At 40.4% G+C, this 17987-nt stretch overlaps 1 protein-coding gene across 1 annotated transcript in view; it reads left to right on the plus strand.

The window, feature by feature from the left end:
- The window catches only part of MYO3B (myosin IIIB), a 489035-nt gene that overhangs the window by 35733 nt on the left and 435315 nt on the right, over positions 1-17987 (plus strand). Inside the window, exons 4-6 of the mRNA XM_025405350.1 lie at positions 9652-9756; positions 10002-10101; positions 12634-12710. Of these exons, the coding sequence (XP_025261135.1) occupies positions 9652-9756; positions 10002-10101; positions 12634-12710 (282 nt within the window). The remainder of the gene's footprint in view (positions 1-9651; positions 9757-10001; positions 10102-12633; positions 12711-17987) is intronic.

The following is a 17987-nucleotide window of genomic DNA, read 5'->3' on the forward strand; positions in this document are numbered from 1 at the left end:
TGTCATATTCATGATTGAGTAATAGGTAATAAACTGGACATTCACAAACTATTGAGAACAAAGAGGTGACTTTCTTCTCACTAACTGAACTAAACTGGGTTCTTGAGCCCCCAGCCTGACTAAAGGAGGCAACTGATTCTAACCCATTTTGTTAAACTTAAGTCCACTTGAGTGACTTCTTTGTGGAGTGGCATATTCCAGTGTTTATATCCAATTTTCACTGTCCAGTTCAAGGCTTAGTCGTTTGGGTAAGTACTCAGTTTTATAGGGCTTCTTCTCTCCCTCTTTCCTCTTCCTTTTCCCTGGGTGGCATCAGGATCTGGGTACAAGTACATGCTTACATGATGCCATGGTAGTGAGTGCAGAGGCCTCTGAACTGTATGGTAACCATGAAGTTCTTGTGATAATAAAACTGTATTTTCTCCCTTTGGTATCTTTGATGTTCCTGGTCCCTGACACTCCCTCCTGTCATGAGGTCCTCACATTCTTTGTCCTTCTTGTTTAAACTCTAACCTTATCCCTGTCCTCAAATAGAGCATGAAGTTCTGAGTGTCTTACAAGTTGTGAGCAGACTGTAGAAAACTATTATTACAATCTCAAGCGTGGTCTGCCTCACTATGCCATACTTTCATTTCACTTGACACAGACACCCCTTGTTGTCAAGAGGTCTCCTCTTAGATTTCCAAATGGGAAGAGGATCATAAGAAACTGACGTTTCTATCATCATTACCCCCTTATACAGACAGCCCCTCCCAGAGGGAGCATCCTCATTCTAATCTTGTCGTCTTAATCTCCTCTAACTCCATAAGGACTCTTTTTTTTTTTTTTTTTTTTTGTTGGTCAGGTGAGAACTTCCCTTATGTCAAGTCCTGGGTTCTTCCCTGGTCATCAGTGGACTCTGTGGTCAATTATCCAATTTTTGTTTCTTGATATGTAGAGCATATTTTGGGGAATTCTGAAAACATTATTTTGTCTCTCTCAACAGCCTAGGTTTTAAGACTGTTCTATGAATTATGGCACCGAAAACGCATTCAGTGCTCGAGGGTGTTAGAGTGAGTACTGAATGTTATTTGTCCTTTCAGAGTCATGTGAGCCATAGTTAGAATCAAAAGAATATAGAATCCTTTGGAAGACATTATGCTGGCACTTAACGTTTGGGCCACCATCAGAGCCATGGGTGTTGAGTTGCAAGTTAAACCTGAAATTGGCAGACAGTGGATTTCAGGGTCACTTAATATAGTCCCAAACTCAAGGAATCATCATAGCCTTCAATGCATTTCACTGCTTTTAGGGTCCCTTCTAAGTCATTCTAAGTCATTCCTGAGACAGTAATTTTATGCTAGTTTTAAAGATTCCTTAATTCTGTATTAATTTTTAGTCACATACTATTGTATGGTGAAAACATGGGCAGGTTCAGTTCTAGGCTATCTTGATTTTTAATTTGTCTGCAAGGTATCTGCCAAGTATGTAGCAGGGACTAATATACATGTCAAGTAAAAACATCTGTTCACCCTTTATTAAAATGTTGCAGAGCTCCATAATTAGAGTTGAATAGATCCTAATGTATTATTATCTTGATAAAAGTTATCTTCTTTCAGGGAAGCTGTTAATCTGTGCTTCCTCAGTTTTCCTTTCTTAAGAAAAGCCAGACACAGTGGTTCACACCTGTAATACTGTCACTTTGGGAGGCTGAGGGGGGTGGATCACTTGAGCTCAGGAGTTGGAGACCAGCCTGGACAACATGCAAAAATCTCATCTCTATAAGAATAAAACAATTAGCTGGGTGTGGTGGCATGCACCTGTAGTCCCAGCTACTCAGAAGGCTGAAGTGGGAGACTGGCTTGAGACTGGGAGGCAGAGGTTGCAGTGAGCTGAGATTGCGCCACTACACTCTTGCCTGGGCAACAAGAACCAGACCCTGTCTCAAAAAACAAAACAAAAAACTGGACTCTGTCTCAAAAAAAAAAAAAAAAAATTGTAAGCTGACTTAAGCAGCCACAATGCAGGGGATCACCTGCTGTTCACTAGTTAATTATTTCCCAAATTTCCCAAATTGCAGACTAAGTGCCAAGAGGAAACCTAGGGCTTTAAAGTAGGGATTTTACCTTGATAACACACACCTTGATAAGGTCAAGGATACTGTTGCAGAACTTTCTCCTTAATTCAGCCAAAGCTGGGTTCTTGTCCCATGACCAGAAACAATCAGGTTTGTGGACACATGGAAGGGTGAGGGGCAGAATTTACTGGGCAAAAAGGAAAAAAAGAAAAAACTCAGAAAAATGAGATGGAGCCCCACTAACAGGCCCTCTACCTCACTGATGGCTTCCCAGGTCACCACATGAGCCAAAGAGAGCAGAGTCCTCCCCTGCATAAGGCAGAGATTCCCCATGGCTGTAGCTCCACCCATTTTCCCCAGTGTGCCTGTCTGCTGCGGTTTGCTGTGGGCATGCCCAGACAAGCCCTGGGCAGGTTCCCTCATCTGCACAAAAGCAACGGATGTAAACACTTGTAGGGCAGGTCAGAGATTCTTCAGGGACCCCTTTTTATTTGCATAGGCATTTGGCTGTCTCATTCCCTCATCTAAAGAAGTCCATCTAACTGCCATTAGAATAAGGATAAGGGTAAGGATGAAGGCCACTCTTAACTGCTTCCTGCTGGCAGGGGGTGCTCTTTTGGGAAACAGCAGTCAGATCTCCCCCAGAGGCCTATCTAAGGGTTCCCAGCCAAAAGGGCCATCATCTGAGGCTCTGGTTGCATAATCATTTGGAGTTTGATGGCATGAAGGTGAGAAGAGACAAACTGGGTTATTAGAAAACATGTATTAAAATGAAACGGGAGCGAGGGCTAAGGATAGCTCAAAAGTCTTGAGGCCTTTTATGTTTGCACAGGAAGAGGGAGGCCAAAAGCCCAACTGGTAAAAAACAAACAAACAAACAAACAAAAAAAAAACTTTTACCCTTCTGCCAGCATGTCAGGCTTTTGGGTTCCCTTCTCCTGAGCCCAATCCTAAGCCAACCAGTCTAAGGTTTGGGAAATTAACTCTTCCTAGTTTGAAGGATGCATCTGCGGGAAGTGTTCCATAGTACAGAGAGACAATTACCTATCAATGAAGAGAGGAAGAGAAAAAAAATTTTTTTTTTCTCAAAGGAGTCCCAGGGGTTCAGGATGCATTCGAAAGGGGTACAGACTGAAGATGAATGGCTACTCATCTAGAAAGAGGAGAGCAAGGCATCCCTGGTTCCCTTCTCTTCCTAGCAAATACCTGGGGTATGTGAGGGAGAGAAAGTGAGCCATTCCTCTTTCTTTCCTCCATCCTTGTATCCCCAAGTTCCAGCGACCATGACAGAGTACTGCTCATGGTGTCAAAGCAGCCTTCACCCTTGTTAAAAGGGGGTCTAGGGGGTGGGAGTATCCACTCTTAATGCCCTATCTCCTCTCCTGTCAGTAGCCTTTGAATTTCCTAGACCTCATTTCTGCCATGGATAGTACCATGACCTTTATCCATGAAATGGGAAGCTTGGCTTAATTGGCAGGAATCAGTCATGCTCACCTGTGCTGTGCCTTTTAACTTCCATTATCATCTACCTCTGGATCCCTCAGATCCAGTTTTCTTTCCTAGGGCTTTGACCTGAAGCTTGGAATTGAGTTTGGGACAAAAATGTGCCTCTGAGAGGGGGTGTTGCATGGGCTCCTTATCATAAGCCAAATGCTAAGGTAAAGCTGTGGAACTGAGTCCTCCTCCAACAAGGGAGAGAAAAGGATGTCTTGTGACATGCCCGGATAACTGGTGGCTATAGTTATGCTTGCGAAGGTCTGGGTGCATGGGGCTTGGCTTTGGTTAGCTCCCTTGGTCTTACTTTCCCAAGAAGGAAACCTCTGGGTGATGGGCACCCTATTTATACCCATCACCTGGCAGGATTTGCAGGATAATTGCTCAGAACTAGAATTTTGATCCGGGTTTTAACATCACCCATCCCTTTTATTCTTTCTAAGTTGTAGCTGGCGATTCCTAGTTGGTTCAAAAGAACAAGCAGGGTTAGTCTAAAATGTAGGCAAAAACTTAAAAACAACTAATGAGTCTATAATTTAATGACAAATGTATGATAAGTTTTGAAACATAATTTCTGTCTCTCCAGTCCTATTTTTTGTTAAAAAAAATCATGATAGGACTGAGTTGTTTGCAAAATAGACTTTAGTCTTATACTTGACCTGATTATTTGCATAAAGTACAGCAAGAATAATTGTTTCTATATAGGCCTTTTAGATTGGCTTTGATGGAACTCTGTTCCACAAGGAATTTCAGGTAAGACCTTTTACAGCTGAGCACAGCCATGGGTTAGTATCCTCAAATACCTGTGAGTTGGGTGATCCTCTCCTCTTAAGGTCCCAAGATAAACTTGGAGCTCCTGGTCCTGTCATAAAGTGACATTCTTTACTTACCACAGGTCAGGAACCCTATACAGGTACTGCATAGATAAGGGTGTGAGGCCAGTTTTCCCAAGGGGCTTTTATCAGCTCTGCAAGTCGAGCTTGACTCCTTAAAGGGAAGCATACCCTTCCAGTCAAAGCCTTGGAAAAAGTTTCTCCAACTGCATCCTACTGCAAAAGAAAATGGATTCTTTTTTTTTTTTTTTGAGACGGAGTCCCGCTGTGTCGCCCAGGGTGGAGTGCAGTGGCCGGATCTCAGCTCACTGCAAGCTCCGCCTCCCGGGTTTTTACGCCATTCTCCTGCCTCAGCCTCCCGAGTAGCCGGGACTACAGGCGCCCGCCACCTCGCCCGGCTAGTTTTTTGTATTTTTTAGTAGAGACGGGGTTTCACCGTGTTAGCCAGGATGGTCTCGAACTCCTGACCTCGTGATCCGCCCGTCTCGGCCTCCCAAAGTGCTGGGATTACAGGCTTGAGCCACCGCGCCCGGCCAGAAAATGGATTCTTATTGCACTGATGCAAACAACTACATTGCCATAATTTAAGAATACTCACAACTAGTTTTCCAAATTCTGGGGAAGCCAGGCAGACAGAGAGAGAGAGAGAGAAATATGTGCTCCAAATTTTGTTCACAGGAGTATACCTTAATCATTAAAGGCCATAAATAGTTCAAAATAAGTTTCCTTGACTCTGAAAAAGAAAACAAGGATCAGCAACATTCCAAGCAAAAGTTGAAAAGATAGCTTCAGTTTTCTATGAGTTCAGTCCATTTAGTTAACTCGTTTTGTTTGATATTCATGAACATTTCAGCTCTTCATGAGTCCTATATGTTTTCCCTTTTTTCCAATGTCACAGTCTCCAAAGTTATCAGAAACCTGTATTTGAGAGCACCTGTCAGAGTCCTGTGGCACCTGTCAGAGTCCAGTTTACTATAAACTATCTTTTGAAAAGGACCAAAACAAGACAACAATTGTTGGGAATAACAAAATTGCCCAGGGTAGTTACAGTTAGAAACACAATTGACAAAGAAGTTTGGTTATCTCTGTGGTTTACAATAACATAACAACCTTAATTATGATTGATAGCACATACATTAGACATTAGAATTTTAGAAATCCCATACAATTTTGGAACAGATATTAATATTTTCATCAAAATATAACCTAAATATGATTGAACACCACTTTGGCAATTCCATGTAACTAAACATCTTAAATGATCCCTTTTACCTCTCTTTTGTATACTCCAGTGCCCTCTGGAGCATCCAAAAGCCAGGCATCAGGAAAGACAATTTTGAAACTGAAGTTTGATTTTGGGAAGCCTGTTAAATATGTTAGTGGTTTAAAACACTGAAATAGAATTACAGATTACTGTAAGTGATTTATTTTGCCAAACGATGACTCAGAAATTTAAAAAAGCAAAAACCTTTTATAACCCTTTACTAATTTTGCTAAAGAGCTGATTAGTGCCTTAAGAGTACCTTGTTGTGCTTTTATTTCAATGCTCAATTTACAGAAAAATCATATAATACCCCTTTGAATTTAGTCAATCTGTTCAAACACTGAATTTTTGCAGTACTAATTTTTACAGTCCTTCCATCATTTGTTTAAACCATCAGCTTTATTTTATCTAATTCAAAACAATCCTTTAACCCTAGGCAAGAACTTACATTTCCATGTCTTCTTGTAATCTTTTACTAAAAAACACATCTTACTGTTCCTACATACCTTGCATGTAAATCTATTTCCAATAGTTTCAATTACATGTTATAATGGTAACCCCTAGCAATTTTAAGTTTAATACAAAACCTGGTAAGTTGTTTTAATTATGTGCTAGGTTCAGCCAGGGTTTGACTCCTTCCAACATAATTAAGGGTGTGGTTAATTCCATATGTCCCCAGGCCTTACCAATTGTCAAGCTGACAAGTTGAAAAGTTCTTAAAAACCAAAAAGGCAGTTTATAACCTTAAAACACTTAGCAAACCTAGTATCTGACCTGCATAATTTAGTTCACCTCTCTATATTTGAAATATCTGCATTTTACCAATAATCTTTAAGGCTGTTTTTATTTCTCAAAGATTAAAGTCACATGAATTAAAACATACTACAGTTTTTATCTTCCCTTTAAAAAAATATTTGATCCAAGCAGTTGTCTTCCATTAGACCAATTAAATTAGAGCTCTTTTTTTATAGACATCACACACACAACACATATGTAACTACACAGACAGGCCAAAGAAAACCCAGAAGCCATAAGATTTTCATTTGCCCATCTCCTATTTGGATTATTGGCCTCCGGGTAGAGCCCTTTAAGAGACAGGGCTAGGAAAACATGCAGCTTTTAAGGCCTAGTAAACAGGCATGACTAGGGGCAAAAACAGAGTCTGAGAGGGATCTATCTATTTTTAATTCCTAGGGTTCCATGAGAAAAACAGATTTCTTCCCAAAATGGAGTAATGCCTCGTCTGTTTTTCCCAAGGAGTCCCATGGTCCCAGGAGTTATCTTAGGGCCTGCCATGCATGCATTGAGAGTGGTAAGGCAAAATGGAGAAAAATAATTTAGTCAACTGAGGAAAAAGTCTTTTTCCAGCAAAGCAAGATCCTAAAAGAGGAAAAAGCATAAAGGCCTTTTAAATATACCATAACTTGGACATCCACTTTCAATTAAGCTGAGCACTCTCTAAGAAAATCCTTTTAACTCCCTTATTAACTGATTTTAGCCATGCCAACCATCTAATATTTCTGACTTTCAAACTTTACTAAAGGTAACCTCACAGGTGAAACCAACAAGCCTCACTTAAGGTTATGATTTCACTGTGAGTGTATGTGGTATTTTCTAAGGAGATAAGGGTAAGCAATTCTTACAAAATTTAGAACCTTTAAAGGTAACCCAGAGAAAGGACAATTTAAGAAAAAGCCTAGATGTTGTTCATGGTGGAGAAGAGAATCAGCAAATGGCAGAAGTCACACAGATATTAACTGGAAAGTACTCATTTCCTAAGCCAGGATTGAACCTAGGCATCCTTGTGAAATGAAAGAACAAAAACATTGCCACATGGTTATAGGTCACAATCCCAAGCACATAAAATCCCAAGCACATAAAACAAGATGGAGGCCTGCAGCAAAGTTTGCTGTTGACCATACAGGAAGTCATGCAAAGCACATCAGATTGGCTACAGCTTAAGACCAACCTCACAAATCCTTTTTCATAATTAAAACTTTACAGAAAATATAAACCCTGATATTTGGGGTCCTGGCCTGGTAAAATGTTTTCAAAAAAAAAAAAAGGCCAGCTGGGTTCTGCAGCTCAAACCTGTAATTCCAGCATTTTGGGAGGCTGAGGCGGGCAGATCACCTGAGGTTGGGAGTTCGAGACCAGCCTGACCAACATGGAGAAACGCTGTCTCTACTAAAAATACAAAATTAGCTGGATGTGGTGTTGCATACCTGTAATCCCAGCTACTCGAGAGGCTGAGGCAGGAGAATCGCTTGAACCCAGGAGGCGGAGGTTGTGGTGAGCCGAGATTACACCACTGCACTCCAGCCTGGGCAAAAACAGTGAAACTTCCTCTCAAAAAAAAAAAACCTCTGGGGGAAGAATCTCTTACTTTTATGCCAATGGGTTTCTCCAACAGGGAGAGAAACTTAAGAGGGCAGCTGGTGAGTCACCAGTTTGTCCATCCAGCCAACATTCCTGACCCCCAGGAATGACGTGGGCGTGGCGTGGGGGGGGGGGCATAATTTCTCTACCCTCAGAAGAAGTCTGAGGACAAAAAGGCTTAGAAGCCAAAGGAAAAAGACTTTTTGGTTTGCATGTTACTCACCTTTCCTCAAGCCCCACGTCTGGATGCCAAAAATGTTGCAGAACTTTCTCCTTAGTTCTGCCAAAACGGGGTTCTTGTCACATGACCAGGAAAGATTAGGCTGGTAGACACATAAAAGGGTGAGGAGCGGAATTTATTGGGAGAAAAGGAAAAAAAGAACTTGGCAAAGTGAGATGAAGTCCTGCTAACAAGCCCTCTACCTCACCGATTGATTCCCAGGTCACCAAGTGAGCTAAAGAGAGCAGGCTCCTCCCCTGCATAAGGCGTGAGTTCCCCCTGGCTCCACCCATTTGCCCCCAGTGTTCATGTCCGGCTCCAGTCTGCTGTGGGGATACCCAGACAAGCCCAGGGCAGGTTCCCTCATCTGCACAAAGCATCAGATGTAAACACTTGTGAGGCGGGTCAGAGATTCTCTGGGGACCCGTTTTTCTCTGCCTAGGCATTTGGCTATCTCAGTAGCTTTTAGAATCTGGTGAAAGCTCTGCATTTTCTCCCCAGTAAACTGCAAGATGCATATACAGCATGTTGCCTACAGTTTCAGGGTATTTCCGTGCTCTGCTTAAAACAGTTAAGAACCCTTGATTTAGGATGGCTTGTAGCAAACCCAAACCTGCACATTGACTTCTGCAGTTAGTAAGAGTTATCTTTGGAAATCCTTAAGTTGATGAAAAAGTACAATATAACTGCTTTATGTACGTACTCAAACTTCAGTAAGATACAATATATGACAAAGAACAAATATGCAAAATAAAATTAGTGTTTTTAATTACAGACAAAAAAGAGAAGAGCATAAAGTTGCTGAGAGCCTAAAATTGAACACTAAAAGGTTAATAAATGCACTTATGATGCAACTTCACTACATAAAATTTATCTGCAAAGGCAATTCTAGGAAGAGCTGCTGGTTGGGTTTCTGATACCTGCTAGCACTGGAGAAATCACTGAAATGTATTCTCTGTCAGGTATCAAGGGCATCCATCTTGCCTCCTGGTTTTATCCTCAAAATGCATGTTAAAAAATAGACAATATTCACATAAAGTGAAAAATATCCAATAAGTTGCCATGATTACTTATATGCTTTTTCTTTCCAAAAAATTTTCTTTCTAAAAAATTTCTAAATGTGCTTTACATTTTATTTTTATTTTATATTTGGCAATTAAAAAGTTAGCATTTTGGGCATGCACTTTCACTCACAAATCATTTCGAATAAAAAATACATACACAAAGAATTAGATTAGACTGGGTAATGGAAATGTGAAGTCTGAGTATTCCAAGCTGGAGTTTTGTAATCTGCAAATTTACTACATTGAATCAGTATCAGTTGGCTTTTCTTCTTAATTTCTTTTTCTTTTCTTTCTTATATGTGGTCTCCTGCTCTGCCTGTGTCTGGCATCTCTTCTCGCAGCTGTGTAATGGGGGCTCAGTCACCGAGCTTGTCAAAGGTCTACTCAGATGTGGCCAGCAGTTGGATGAAGCAATGATCTCATACATCTTGTATGGGGCCCTCTTGGTAAGAACATCCATCAAACGGGGTATGACAGCAAATGGGATGCTTTGTTCATTGCTTGGGTCCTTATTGCATATTAACAATGGGGAAACTGCCCTATGATATGCAAGAATTATTAACAGCAGGAAGGTGTAGCCAAATGTAGACTTTCATGAGACTTTTCAATACTAGGGTAATTGCTTTAAAATAAGCATGTAAATTTCTACTTTCTCTTTCCTGTTGTTTGGTGGTGGTGGGATGCCATGCAGGGCCTTCAGCATTTGCACAGCAACCGAATCATCCACCGTGATGTGAAGGGGAATAACATTCTTCTGACAACAGAAGGAGGAGTTAAGCTCGTTGACTTTGGTAATGACTGCTTGTCGTTTGTTTTCTTGATGTGTGCAGTTTAGCCAAAGGGGACAATTTATTACAATCTCAGAAGACTGGGGCTTCTCTGCTACACCATAGGCTGAGGGACTTTTCCAGTCAAACACAAGCTGAGGGGGTGGGGGCTCCAGATGGATCACCCTAGGAGATGGTGTTTACTAATCTATTTTCAGCTTTAGAAGCAATTTTATTAAAGATTGAAAATAAAAGTGTTTCAAAAGAAGCACTTGATGTAAAAACTTTTTGGTTTTCTGCTAAGAATTTCACATCTCAGGGCAATTGTCTATAATTTACATTTTGTCATTTCTTCTTTTGCATATGAAAAGAGAAAGCAGTTTGGTCTTTCAAATGACTTTCACTAGCCTTAGGCATACTTATTCCCAGTGAGCAGAAGGTAAAATAGTCCTCTGGGCCTGGGAGCTAACATCCTTTTAAATTGTGTTTATTGCTGCTACATGTGAGGCTGGTTGAACTGGAAACATTAACGGGAGATGGAAATGTGAGAGGAAATACAGGGCAATATCACCTAAGGCCAGAGAACTATTAAATATCTCCTTGTAATATCATATGTTGATATTTACAAATCAACATATGGTTTTTTTTTAAAGTTTATTGAAGGTTTAGTCTTCTAAATGAATTCAACAATAGTACTTCAGAGCCATTGTTACAAATAATGAGAAAACATTTGGAGAAACACTTTAAACATGTTGTCAATGTCATTATAGTAAACAAGACTGATTATTTTTGAAAGATATTTGTGATAATATTGCTAAGAAAGAGTTCAGTGTAAACATGTATCAGTTCATCATTTGCTCAGATGAAATTACTTAAAAATAAATGAAGTTGCTTTAGACGTACTGGTGTATTTTTACTGAAACACAAGCAAAGAAAAATAGCAGAGAGCATTTTGTGTAAGTCTTATGCTCCTCTTTATAAGGAATGATGTAACTCCAATAATATGCTGTATGTTTAACATTTGAGATGTTTTTTCCACATGATTCTGGGGACTGTAAATATATTGTGAGGGCAAACAGACTGGAAGGATGAGGATGGGATGGGAATTGATACTGATTATTCACTCAGCAGCTTTGTGATTTGACATAGCATAAGTGTTCCTAATCTTTCCATTAGAAGGTTCCTAACTTTCAGTGGCTGCAAAATAAATTTCTAGAAATTAAAACTAAAAAGGTATAGTTGTTTTTACCAAAATTGTGGTGGAGAAGTTGGTAAAATGGGAAAGTATCTGGGTCTAATAGAGTTTAAAGAGCTTCTTGGCTCTCTGATAAAGAGAATGTCCACAGTTAACACAACAGTCATCCCCCAACAAAACAACCCACGAACCCTTGGCAAATCTATGCCGATGTTTCAAAGGTGTGTCCTTTGCTAAGAACACACAGTGTTCAGTTTCTAAGTTTTTGTCATCAGTGACTTTAGTGGCAACTCTGGTCATTCTCTTAAGGGCTATATGAGACTTCTGTGTGGTATAAAAGAATACCTTACATGTGTAAAATGCTTTGCAATTTATAAATCAGTTTCACATTCGTTCTCCTAGTTGGTCTTAAGAAGAACCCTCTGTGTTAGGCGTGACTGTTGTGATTATCCCTAGTTTGAAGATGAAAAAACTGAGGCTCCGAGGTGAAGCAATCACATAGTTAGTAAAAAGCATAATTGGGATGGACAACATTGATTCTTAATCCCGTGGACCTTTACGCCCTCATGATATGAAGAAGAGAGCTGGTTAAAGGACATAGGAGTTACATTAGAATTCAGGTCCTCAACATTGAGCCCCAGATAATATTATTAGTCATATTCTTTTTCCATTTGACAAACACAGCTTTCTCACCAGGTTTTCAGGCTTCTAGGCAAGATAAGGCACTGAAGTCTTTTTATGTCTGTACTGATGCTCTGTTAGAGATAGCGCACGCCGATCTTCTTTCTCCATAAAATGAAGCCCCTTATTAAGAAAGAAGTCATGTGAAATAATTTGGAAGTATAATAGGACAATATTTTGGATTGATCCTAGTTGTTGATATTTTTCTTTTGATTTTTGCAGCGATATAGACAGGGATGTCCATTAGGAAAAAAAAAAAAATCCTAATGATTTAAATAGAGTGATAAATGTTCCAGAGTTGTAGTTTGCCGGCTACAGTTAGTGGGCCAAATATGACCTACCTCCTATTTTCATATGGCCTATGAGCTAGGAATGGTTTTTACATTTTTAAATGATAGGGAAAAAAAAAACCCAACATATTTTGTGACGTGAAAATTATATGAAATTCAAATTTCAACATCTATAAATAAAGTTTTATGAGAATGCAGCCACATTTATTCATTTATGTGTCTACTATGGCTGCTTTTGTACTATGGGAGGAGAGTTGAGTAGTTGTGACAGAGACCATATGGCCCACAAAGCCTAAAGTATTTATTTGGCCGTTATGGGAAAAGTCTGCCAATCCCTGGTCTAGCATCATACTTTGCTCACTTTTGAATTCTGATACCCTTTCCTTATAGGTGTTTCAGCTCAACTCACCAGTACGCGTCTGCGGAGAAACACATCTGTTGGCACCCCATTCTGGATGGCCCCTGAGGTAAGCTGGAAATATCTAGTTCTTTCTTTGCATGTGTTGAATGCCTTGGTACTATGCCTTTTTATGGGTAAGTCATATGCTCTCCAGAACTTTAGGGAGAAGAAAGTCCATTATCCTCATTGAACTGTACGAGTGTTAGTTTGGTCAGTGATGCTGGTGAGATGTAATCTCAGAAAGCAAGATTAAGTCACAGCTATCCCATAGGGTACCTTCATGCAATTAGAAGGTGTCCCTCCAGAAGATGCAGCCCTCTCCAAGGGCCGTGGCTTGGCAAATTCATCCAGCCCTTGTATAAATTAGAAAAAGTCAACTTCCTGGATAGATGCAGCGTCAGAGGTATATGGCTTTGTGAAGAGCCAGATTTCAGCAGCAACTGGCCTATAGAACTATATGCGGTGGCCCTGGTTGTTTTTTGTTACCAGATACATAGCAACTCATCTTGTGTACTTTGTTGGCTCTCTGTAGTAAAACTTGGGATTTATTCCTAAGTTCGGTTTGGCATCATCATAGAACTGTCTGGAAAATGACGCATGTAGAAGTTTGGGGAACCTTCCAGCTAGATGAGGCATGCTCTGTAACACTAGTGCAGTTTAGTTTGTCAGGTCATTTAATTCCACAGTATGCTGACCTTTGCCTGAGAGCAGCTTTCTGGATTAAACAAATGGGTTCTTTTAATAAAAGGACTCAGATGGTCACCTCCCTAGATGTCTTTCCATCTCTGCATGATGGTATTTCCTCTCTGTGACTGCCAAAGTGGTCTCCTAACAAAGTAAGTGGTTCATACTAATCTCTGCTTAAATTTCTTCAATGACTCTCCTGCCTCCCATCATCTATGGCTCTTTCTTTCATACCTGAGTAATGGATAGGCCCATTTTAAACAAAAAGAAAAATGCTGCAAATTCCAGTGTTTATCTAAATCTTAAATATTTCTTAAATAGGTTTTACAAAACATAAAACTAGATATAAACTCCTTGTCATTTTTATTTGTAGAAATATAAAACCAAAAGAAAAAAATGTATTATGAAAAAACTATTAGACAAAGTCAGTAACATTCAAGTAAGCAGCTTTAATTTTATGAGACAAATGATACTGTTTTGTGAATCTCCATTATCCTTTGCAGTGTGCTTATGTTTCAGGACACAATCGTATGGGTTATTTTGAGTCTGGCACACCTACAACCACGTACCATGTGGCGACTCAGTTCTCCTACTACTTTATTCTATTTCAGCTAGCATAATCTCTTTGTTCAAACAGCACCTCCTTTGATCTCCAACTGTTACATCTCTGTTGGCTTGATGCCAACTTAATAGTAAACATAATATGAACACTGTGTGATAAATGGTCATCCAGATGATCTAGAATATGTTTTTACTCCTCCTTCTCCCATTATTATTATTGACACAATTATCACTGAAACAAAACCAAAAACATAAAAAGTTATCTAGGGACTTTGTGAACTCTACTTTGAGAAACACTGCAGGATAAAGTCAAAACTTCTTTGAATTGTGAATAAAGCTCTTAATATTCCAATGCCTATCTATCCAGCCTTATTTCACATTACTTCTCCCAATTTACTGGTTCTTAATGCCCCAACAGTAGTGAACAACAGGTGACTCTCCAAATCCCTACTGATGTGTCTTTCCTTTAAACCCTTGGTGTACTATTATATCATCTGGAATGGCCCCCAGGCCTCTGGAAAATTCCTCCTTAATTGACAAGTCTCAAATGCTAGCTCTGCTGGGAAACATTCCCTAATCCCTTGCCCACATTGAGGCTCCTTTCCCTAAGTTTCCACCACGTCCTTCCACCCTCCATTAATACAATATCACTATTGCACTGTAGTTGTTGGCAGGCAGATCTCCCAACTGGACTCAGCTCTGGCAGGGACTTGGGATGCCTAAGCTCTTAATAGAGTGCTTGATACAGAGTACATGCTCAAAAATAAAAAATAAAAAATAAAATCTGTTGGGTTAGGAGCGGTGGCTCATGCCTGTAATCCCAGCACTTTGGGAGGCCGAGGCAGGCAGATCATTTGAGATCAGGAGTTTGAGACCAGCCTGGCCAACATGGCAAAATCCTGTCTCTACTAAAAATACAAAAATTAGCTGGGTGTGGTGGCACACGGCTGTAATTCCAGCTACTCTGGAGGCTGAGGCAGGAGAATTGTTTGAACCCAGGAGGCAGAGGTTGCAGTGAGTCGAGATGGCACCACTGCACTTCAGCCTGAGTGACAGAGTTAGACTCTGTCTCTCAAAAAAAAAAAAAAAAATCTGTTGAATGAATGAATGCATTGGTAAGAAAGCCAAAGGGATAAGATACACTTGGAGAACAGTTTGAGGATGGCTTCACAACTATTGATATTAGCAAATTTCTCTGTAGATTTAGATCTGTTCTGAAAGGAAAGCATAACTAAGGTCACTCAACTAATATTTGGGGTGGCATAACATGGAAGATGGTATTCCTGTTCTAATCTAGAGCAAATTGGTATTTTCAAAATCACAAAATATAATTAAGAGAAGCATTTTCTTGGCTTTCTACGTTTATTAAGAGGTGTTTGTGGCTGGGCGTGGTGGCTCATGCCTATAATCCCAGCACTTTGGGAGGCCGAGGCAGGCGGACCATGAGGTCAGGAGATTGAGACCATCCTGGCTAACATGGTGAAACCCCGTCTCCACTAAAAATGCAAAAAATTAGCTGGGCGTGGTGGCACGCACCTGTGGTCCCAGCTACTCAGGAAGCTGAGGCAGGAGAGTGGCGTGAAGCTGGAAGGTGAAGCTTGCAGTGAGCCGAGATTGCGCCACTGCACTCCAGTCTGGGTGACAGAGTGAGACCTGTCTCAAAAACAAAACAACAGCAGCAAAAAGAGGTGTTTGTGACTTTCCAACTTTAACTGGGTTGAATAAAATATGTGGAGTGTTTCTATAGGGAACAGTTTATGGTGAGCTTCTTTTTGCTCAGATTGCCTGGAAGTGGTTCCCCTGTTAGCTGGGAAAAGCCAGCACTGCATCCTGCCTGTTGCAGTGAATCAATTGAAGAGTAAGCAGTTTAAGGTATGGACACCTTGACAGCACATTGCAGGAGTGAATGTCTGACTGTTCAGGTGCAGGATTCTTTCAGGATGCGTGATTGTGTCCAGTATGCTCTGGGACCCAGGCTGCAGCTCTTGGGAATCAGGCCTTCACCATTCTCACATTTTTATTTTCTAAATGGAGAAGTAGTTTTTCCAACAAAGTCTCTTTTTCCTTCATAATCCTCCGTAGGAATGTCCACAAGAACAACCTTCCATTTTTCAGTTCAATTCAACAAACATTTATATTGTTCATGTGAGCAATGCTTTCAAGCAGTCCTTGAAAGTATAATCAGTAATGGTTCAAATTAACACTGTCTTCATATGATGGCCTGTGTAAGTATATTGATCCTGGTATGTTCTCACTTCTGCTTGTATGAATAAGTGGTCTTTAGATTAAATACAACAATGCATGCAATACCAATGCCAGTGGAATAAGAACATTGCAGATGATTTGTGCTTTATTTTTAAAATGCAGCTGAGAGATCTTTGATCCTATTTTTGAGGAATTGAACAAAATTGTTTTTTCCCTTTTTTATTTCCATTTTTATTCCACAAGCTTGAGTAGGTGTAGTATTTAATTCAGATAGCTGTTCTACAAACCAGGTAGCTAATGGAATGTGACCACAGTACAATCAAATGTTGATGAGCACTCAAGACACACAGTTCACTGGGGCAGCTCAAAGCTGCAGCATGAAATGACTATCATACTGTCAACACTCTCTACTCATGTTCTCTTACTACCTCATTTGGACACTACTAAAGTTGAAAGATACTGGCAGAGTAGTCTCAACTCAGCAATGTAGAAGAGTTCTGTGGGATGCCGTTAGTGTATTAGTACTTTGAAACAATACTACTAGGGAAACAAATTATTTAGCATAGTAAAAGGGTTAATGTAAAAGTCAAGATGACTACAATTTTTTTTTAAGATGGGGTCTTACTATGTTGCCCAGTCTGGTCTCCAACTCCTTAGCTCAAGCATTCCTTCCACCTCAGCCTCCCAAGTAGCTGGGACTACAGGCATGCATCAACATGCCTGGCTTAAGATCAGAAATATTTTTTATAAACTAAACACACTGTATGTGGTAGCATACTGTGACTACAAGAAAGATTATCTTAAAAGAGAAAGAAAAAGTGTCACATCGAGACTATTTAGCAGATTATCATGAGCAAAATGACTTGAACATTAGATAATTAAGTTTCTTATGTAATAAGATCAGAGGTAGGTTGTTCTGGAGTTTGTTGATTTAGCAGCTCATAATAAAGTCATGAAAACTTCAGATTTTTCAATCTCCCTGGCTATGAGTGCTGCAAACTGCATGGCTTCATCGTTCAGGGACTGACTTCAGGGCAGTTATGACAACAGTGCCTGTGAATATCTGAGGGGTAGTAGTGGCTGCAACATGCCAGTAGCCACAGGTGAAGGCACTCATGGTGCAACCAAACAGCAAGAAGTTAAAGTGGGTTTTCCTCGTCTCTTGGGGTTGAAGACTTGTCCACCCTATATTTATTTCCCCGGTCTGCTCTAATCAAGTAGTACAAACTGGGTAGCTTTAAACAACAGAAACATATTATCTCACACTTCTGGAGGCTAGAAATCTGAAATCAAGATGCCAGCAGAGTCAGGCTTCCTCTGAAGCCTCCAGGGGCGGGATCTTGCTTTGTCTCTTTCCAGCTACTGGAGGTTTGCTGGCGATCTTTGGCGTTCCCTGGCTTGCAGCTGCGTAACTCCAGTCTCTGCCTTTGTAGTGCCATGGTGTTTTCTCTGTGTGTCTCTGTCTTCACATGACCATGTCTTCTTATAAGAACACCAGTCCCGTCGGATTAGAGGCCCACCCTACTCCAGTATGACCTCATCTGAATTCAACTAATTGTAGTGCAGTGACCCTATTTCCAAATAAGTTCACATTCTGAGATTCTGGGGACTAGGATTCAATGTATCTTTTTTGGAGGACACAGTTCAACCAATAACAAGCTCCCAAATATTAATACTTAGCCCCCTTCCTTTGTGTTAAATCATTCAAGTGTCCAAGGTAATTAGTTCACTATTTAGAACCTGCAGGGCTGCAGGTTATAGATGCTAACATAGTTAGAGGGCTCAGCTTTGCCTGTTTACACACACATACATAACCACCTCCCCTACTCCACACACACCACACGCATACACTGTCTGCGCTCTCTCAGCCTTTGGTGTTGGAGGCAAACATGGT

This window comes from Theropithecus gelada, chromosome 12, assembly GCF_003255815.1.
Source record: "Theropithecus gelada isolate Dixy chromosome 12, Tgel_1.0, whole genome shotgun sequence".
In the NCBI taxonomy this organism is placed as follows: domain Eukaryota; kingdom Metazoa; phylum Chordata; class Mammalia; order Primates; family Cercopithecidae; genus Theropithecus; species Theropithecus gelada.